This window comes from Hemiscyllium ocellatum, chromosome 45 (genome assembly GCF_020745735.1).
Source record: "Hemiscyllium ocellatum isolate sHemOce1 chromosome 45, sHemOce1.pat.X.cur, whole genome shotgun sequence".
NCBI classification, from domain to species: Eukaryota; Metazoa; Chordata; class Chondrichthyes; order Orectolobiformes; family Hemiscylliidae; genus Hemiscyllium; species Hemiscyllium ocellatum.
Window position 1 is genome coordinate 11531071 of NC_083445.1, and position 7137 is coordinate 11538207.

Here is a 7137-nt window from a genome sequence, read left to right on the forward strand (position 1 = left end):
GTGAAACTTGAAAGGGTTCAGAAAAGATTTACAAAGATGTTGCCAGGGTTGGAGGATTTGAGCTATAGGGAGAGGCTGAACAGGCTGGGGCTGTTTTCCCTGGAGCGTCGGAGGCTGAGGGGTGACCTTATAGAGGTTTACAAAATCATGAGAGGCATGGATAGGTTAAATAGACAAAGTCTTTTCCCTCGGGTGGGGGAGTCCAGAACTAGAGGGCATAGGTTTAGGATGAGAGGGGGAAAGGTATAAAAGAGACCTAAGGGGCAACGTTTTCACACAGAGGGTGGTACATGTATGGAATGAGCTGTCAGAGGAAGTGGTGGAGGCTGGTACAGTTGCAACATTTAAGAGGCATTTGGATGAGTATATGAATAGGAAGGGTTTGGAGGGATATGGGCCAGGTGCTGGCAGGTGGGACTAGATTGGGTTGGGATATCTGGTCGGCATGGACGGGTTGGATCGAAGGGTCTGTTTCTGTGCTGTACATCTCTATGACTCTATGATTTAAAAAAAAATGGGCGGGGTGCACGAGGAGCCTCCGCCTGTCCATCTCCTGTTTGTAACCTTCTCGTTGAAAGTATTCCGTTTACCTGACGAAGAAGTAGCACTTTGAAAGCTTGGGATTTCAAATAAGGACACTGACCAGGGTGACTTTGTCCACCCCAGTCCCAAAGCTGGCACCTCCTCATCAGAAAGGATTCAATTGTGCGACTTCTGCAATGTGATTAACTCCTGGCTCTCTCTGTTCGCATCCTAGGTGCGGTACATGAAAATTATAGAGAAGAGTGGTTACCAGGCACTGCCGTGGGTGAGATATATAACTCAGAGTGGAGGTGAGTACTCCCTTGCTGCAAGAGAGATATGAGTTTAAACCCTTGGGTTTAGTGTGTCTAGCTATTACAGTTCTGTTGAAGAACAAATACACCCGCAATGTGTTATGGATCAGACCAAACCCCATCAAAATAGTCAGAAGATAAGTCTTGACCTGGGGGAGGCACAGTGGCTCAATGGTTAGCATTGCTGCCTCACAGTGCCAAGGACCCCAGGTTCAATTCCTGCCTCGGGTGACTGTCTGTGGGGGAGTTTGCACATTCTCCCAGTGTCTGCGTGGCTTTGCTCTGGTTTCCACCCACAGTCCAACGATGTGCAGATCAGCTGAATTGGCATGCTAAAATTGCCCCATAGTGATATGTAGGTCACGTGAGTTCATCAGAGGTAAATGTAGAGTAATAGGGGAATGGGTCTGGGTCGGTAACTCTTTAGGGTGTCAGTGTAGACTTGCTGGACTGAAGGGGATTGTATGAGACACAAAAGTTTTCTTATTTTCAAGGTAAATGTAAGAAGTTGCCTTTCAGGTGCAATTCGATTGATCAAACTACCAGATTTAAAGCAAAATTTTAATCATCCGCTATATTAAAACACTACAAAAAAAAGAATGAATTGGAACAATTAGATTAGATTACTTTACAGTCTGGAAACAGGCCCTTCAGCCCAACAAGCCCACACCGAAGAGCAACCCACCCAGACCCATTCCCCTACATTTACCCCTTCACCTAACACTACGGGCAATTTAGCATGGCCAATTCACCCTAACCTGCACATTTTTGGACTGTGGGAGGAAACCGGAGCACCCGGAGGAAACCCACGCAGATAACGTGCAGACTCCATACAGACAGTTGCCTGAGACAAGAATTGAACTCAGGTCTCTGGAGCTGTGAGGCAGCAGTGCTAACTACTGTACCACTGTGCCACCCACATTCTACTGGAAAGCCTAAGAGAATAATAGATACAGTAACTATCACTAATATAGGAGCTTCCCATGAATACACCCTTGGCAAAAGGCAAATTCAAATTGTCTCACAAGCAATTCAAGCAGAAAGAAGAGAGCCCCCAGCATTTTAGCTGTCACTGAAAGAGGGGAAAAATAGCTTCCCCATTTCTTCAAGACCTCCAACATCAAGTACCAAAAGCAAAAACTAAAACTCATGGTTCTGTGGGAGTTTGACCACACCCATTCAGGCTGCTTCTATTGTTCCAACTTCTATTTTTAAAAAAAACCCAAGGCATTACCTCTCGTGGCTCTGGTAGACTGCTCAGTGCCTCTACCTTAAAACCTCTCTTCAACTGAAAATATATCAGGACAACCTAACCCGTTTAATAAGACAATGGCAGATCATTTTCAAGCCTGTACTCTGCTAGTCCCTGATGACCTTTGCTCCCTAACTAGTCATGAGTCTATCTACCTCCACTTTAAGAACATTCAACGATCCCACCTCCATTAATGTCTTTGGAAGACACTTCCTTTGACTCTTGACCCTCTGAAAGAAAATCATTCTTGTTGTGTCCAGATGGGAGACACCTTATTTTTAAACCATATTCCTTGTTTTCCTATTCTCTCTCTCTCTCAGAGAGGGGGGGGATATGTCCTCCCAGAATCCACCCGTGTTCTCAGAATTTTATACCTATCAATGATTCATCCAAACTCCAATGGACACAGGCCCAACCTTTGTCAATTTTCCATTGCTATGAAGGAACAGAGTTCATGAGAGGCAGACGTTAATTTTTAAGCACTACTCCAATTAGCTTGCGAATCATAGAATCCCTACACTATAGAAGCAGGCCATTCGGCCAATCAAGTCCACACCAACCATCGGATCACCCCCCATCCAATCCCTGTAACCCTGCATATCTTGCAGCTGATCCACCTAAGCCGAACGTCTATGGACTGCGGGATGAAACCCACCCCGCCGCAGCGGGGAGAAAGTGCAAACTCCACACAGTCGGCCGGGTCCCTGGCGCTGAGAGGCAGCAGTGCCAACCACTGAGTCACTGTGCTTGCCCCAGAGCTTAGTGAATTGCAGCACAGAGCAGACTTGTGACACCACTGCATGGTAAGGTCTGAGTCACTCTGAAGCTTGTAAATTGTAGAGAGTGGGACTGAGCGTTGACAATGTCACACCCGCCCCCACACCCACACCCACCCCCCACCCTTCACTTTTGACAAAGCCGGGAACTCTTAGTGGGCGGCATGGTGGCACAGTGGTTAGCACTGCTGCCTCACTGCGCCAGAGACCCGGGTTCAATTCCCACCTCAGGCGACTGACTGTGTGGAGTTTGCACATTCTCCCCATGTCTGTGTGGGTTTCCTCCCACAGTCCAAAGTTGTGCAGGTCAGGGTGAATTGGCCATGCTAAATTGTCCGTAGTGTTAGGTTAGGGGTATGGGTGGGTCGCGCTTTGGCGGGTTGGTGTGGACTTGTTGGGCCGAAGGGCCTGTTTCCACACTGTAAGTAATCAAAACTCTGGGGCTGGGGTTACTAAGGTAGCTTTTCTGTGTATCTAATGGTAGAAATGAAGAGTTCTGATGTTGGAGTGGATTGAACTTGTTTGTCTCGGAGCACGTGAAAAATGTTCAAAATCGATTGTCCTTTAACTGTGTGTCTTGCATTACAGATTACCAACTGCGGATACATTAACAACCGAGAAGTTTAACCCTTACTCTGCCGTATGGGGAGAAAACAAATAGGCTGGTTCTTCCCACCAAACCAGTGGCTTTCACCATCCCATTAATATCTCTCCTGATCCATTCATGCATTCATTTATTGTACCACAGTTAACTGTTTTTTTGTCACCTTTCTTGAGTAGAGATTGGCAGCAAATACTTTGCGAAGGCAGCCTGCTGTAGCACCATGCAAGCATGACGAGGCTGTTCAGCCCCTTGAGACTGTCCTGTTAGACCGACTCAACGCTCAAATCCATTTCACCTTTGCTCCGCATTCCTTCAACGTCCTTACTGAAGGAAACTCCCTCACCATCTTGAAGACTGTGCTTGACCTTTTGAGAATCCCGAATGCCTCCCGATTTCACCCCTGGTTGGCCTGTCTTAAAGTGATGCACCCATAACCTGGAAATGTCCTGGCTCAGCGGTTTGAGAATTCGAATTCCGATTTCTTCTTCCTGGGGATTATAAACTTGGAAATTAAAGCATCGATTTTGTTGGAAATGACTATGCAGCTGTCAGATTGGAATCAGAGAGAGTGTTACACTGGGAAGGGCAGGACCTAGAGGCTGTAATATAAGGTAGTTTGTAAGAAATCCAACAGGGAATTCAGAAGAAACTTCCATATCCAGGGACAGAAATAAGACTAATACTTACCACCATAGGCAGCAGTTGAAGTGAATGGTGTAAATGTATGTCAGGGGAAGCAGATGAGAGAGAAAGAAATGGATAGTAACAATCCTGGATTTAGATGAGTAAAGGTGAGAAGCATTTATTGCCTAAACCTAATTCAGAATCATTGTGTCATACAGCACAGAAACAAAATCCCTTCACTCCAAGACATGCTTGCCTTCATTGCTCAGATCTTGGACAATAGGAGTTGGGACGTCATGTTGAGGTTGTGCAGGACTAAAGCGAATGCCCTTCAGGGAAGGAAATCTGCCACTGCTACCCAACCTGGCCCATATGTGACTCCAGACCCACAGCAATGTGGTTGCCTCTCAACTCTCTGGGCAGTTAAGAATGGGCAATGAATACCGACCTGGAAAGGAATCAAAAAATTCCAAGAGCAGCAAAGATCACATAGAGTCCTAGAGCACGGAAACAGACCCTTCCAGTCCATGCTGACCATAATCCCAAACTAGACTAGTCCCACCTGCCTGCTCCTGGTCCATATCCCTCCAAACCTTTCCTATTCATGTACTTATCCAAGTGTCTTTTAAACATTGTACTTGTCCCCACATCCACCACTTCCTTTGGCAGTTCATTCCACACTCTCTGTAAATCAAGTTGCCCCTCCTGTCCTTTTTAAATCTTTCTCCTCTCGCCTTAAAAATATGCCCCCTCATTTTGAACTCCCCCACCCTTGGGAAAAGACCCTGGTCATTCTTTATCTTGGCCCTCACCCCCCCCCCCCATGATTTTATAAACCTCTTCAGTGTCACCCCTGAACCTCCAATGCTCCAGTGAAAAAAATATTCAGTCTATTTTTTTATATCTGAAACTCTCCATTCCCAGCAACATCCAGTTTAATAATATCCTTTCTATAACAGGGCAACCAGAATTGCACACAGTACTCCAAACAGGCCTCACCCAATGTCCTGCACATCCTCCACATGAACATCCTAAATATCTGAGTGATGTGGACAAGTGTGCTAAATGCTTACTTAACCACCCTGTCTCTGTGTGACACAAATTTCAAAGCATTGTGTACCTGAACTCTTAGGTCTCTCTGTTCAACATTAATTGTAAAAGTTCTGTTTTTGTTTGCATTAACAAAATGCAAAACCTCACATTTATCCAAATTAAACGCGATCTCCCACTCCTCGGCCAGTTGATCCAATCCATCAAGATATCTTTGTAACCTTCTTCACTGTCCACGATGTCACCAATTTTGGTGTTATCAGCAAACTTTCTAACCGCACCTCTTATATTCTCATCCAAATCATTGATATAAACGACAAACAAAAGTGGACCTAGCTCCAATCCCTGTGGAACTCTGCTGGTCACAAGCCTCCAGTCTGAAAAAAACCACCCTCCACCACCACTCTCTGTCTCCTACCATAAGCCAATTTTTTAATCCAGTTGTTATGCTCACGCTGAATCAGATATGATCTAAATACCTGGTTTCGTCCAAGTTCCTCAAGACTCCCCCAAACCCCAGCCATCTTCATTGGGCAACAGAAACACTGGAGGCACAAGTGTCCCATTCTGAGGAAGAGTCGTGACACATATATCTGTTTCTCTCGCCACCGATGCTGCCAGACCTGCTGAGTTTCGCCAGCAATTCCTGTTCCAATTTTCTGATCTCCCAGTATCTGCAGGTATTTGCTTACATCCACAGATTGTAAAGTTCACTAAATCTTTTGGAATGACCCCTAATAAGGAGTGGGGGAGGGGAGCCAACAGGTCATTCTGAATCTAATTAAGAATCTCAGGCCCAATAGTCTGGGGATGTCGGTTTGATGGTGAAATTTAAATGCAATTTTAAACAAAACACCAGGAATTAAAAGTTTTTCTTGATGGCAAGGTGAGTGGATGTGACCCTCTGCACATTTTACTTCATCTCCACTGTCAATGTCATCTTCTGTTTCTCTCTTGTTTAGAATCTTAGAGCTGTGCAGCATGAAAACAGAGCCTTCGGCCTAACTCGTCGATGCCGACCAGATATCCTAAATTAATCTAGTCACAGTTGCCAGCACTTGACCCATATCCTTCTAAATCCTTCCGATTCATATACTCTTTTAAATGCTGTAATTGTACCAGCCTCCACCACTTCCTCTGGCAGCTCATTCCATACACGTACCACTCTCAGTGTGAAAAAGTTGCCCCTTAGGTCCCTTTTATATCTTGTCCCCTCTCACCCTAAACCTATGCCCTCTAGTTCTGCACTCCCCCACCCTGGGAAAAAGACCTTGTCCATTTACCCTATCCATGCCCCTCATGATTTGTAAACCTCTATAAGGTCACCCCCTCAGCCTCTGACGCTCCAGGGAAAACAGCCCCAGCCTGTTCAGCCTCTCCCTATAGCTCAAACTCTCCAACCCTGGCACCATCTTTGTAAATCTTTTCTGAACCCTTTCAGGTTTCACAACATCTTTCCAATAGGAAGGAGACCAGAATTGCATGCAATACTCCAAAAGTGGTCTAACCAATGTCCTGTGCAGCCGCAACATGACCTCCCAACTCCTGTACTCAATGCTCTGACCAATTCCAATTCCAAATATTTCCCTCACACCCAAGTGCAGTTTAATTCTGGAGATGTTCAAGAATGGAGTTTATTCCATTGCCTTTAATTGCACTGACTCGCCAAATGATCTAAAACTGTATGGCTGAAAGCTCATGGATTTTATACATTCTTCCTATCAGCAAGACCGCTGGCTGACATCACATTTAGGTTGGGAGATTTCTCTGCTTTTCGTGTTTGTTATTTTACGTTTTATAGAAAATTGTGAGTGCATGGGCGACATGAATTGGAACTTTTTGAAGTTTTTATGAATTAAAAGGCTATGGGGTTTGTCATATTACTAAAAGCACCCCTTTGTAATTTTGCATTGACCGATGAAGGGACTTGGGTGTCCCTGAAAGCTAATGTTTTTTTTGTGACGTCAGTTAATGTCAATAAACAGATGAAAGGCA

At 45.2% G+C, this 7137-nt stretch overlaps 1 protein-coding gene across 1 annotated transcript in view; it reads left to right on the forward strand.

Moving 5' to 3' along the window:
* LOC132835815 (AP-1 complex subunit mu-1-like) overlaps positions 1-7137 on the forward strand; it is a 45143-nt gene extending 38006 nt beyond the window's left edge. Inside the window, exons 11-12 of the mRNA XM_060854903.1 lie at positions 758-833; positions 3453-7137. Of these exons, the coding sequence (XP_060710886.1) occupies positions 758-833; positions 3453-3475 (99 nt within the window). The 3' untranslated portion in view covers positions 3476-7137. The remainder of the gene's footprint in view (positions 1-757; positions 834-3452) is intronic.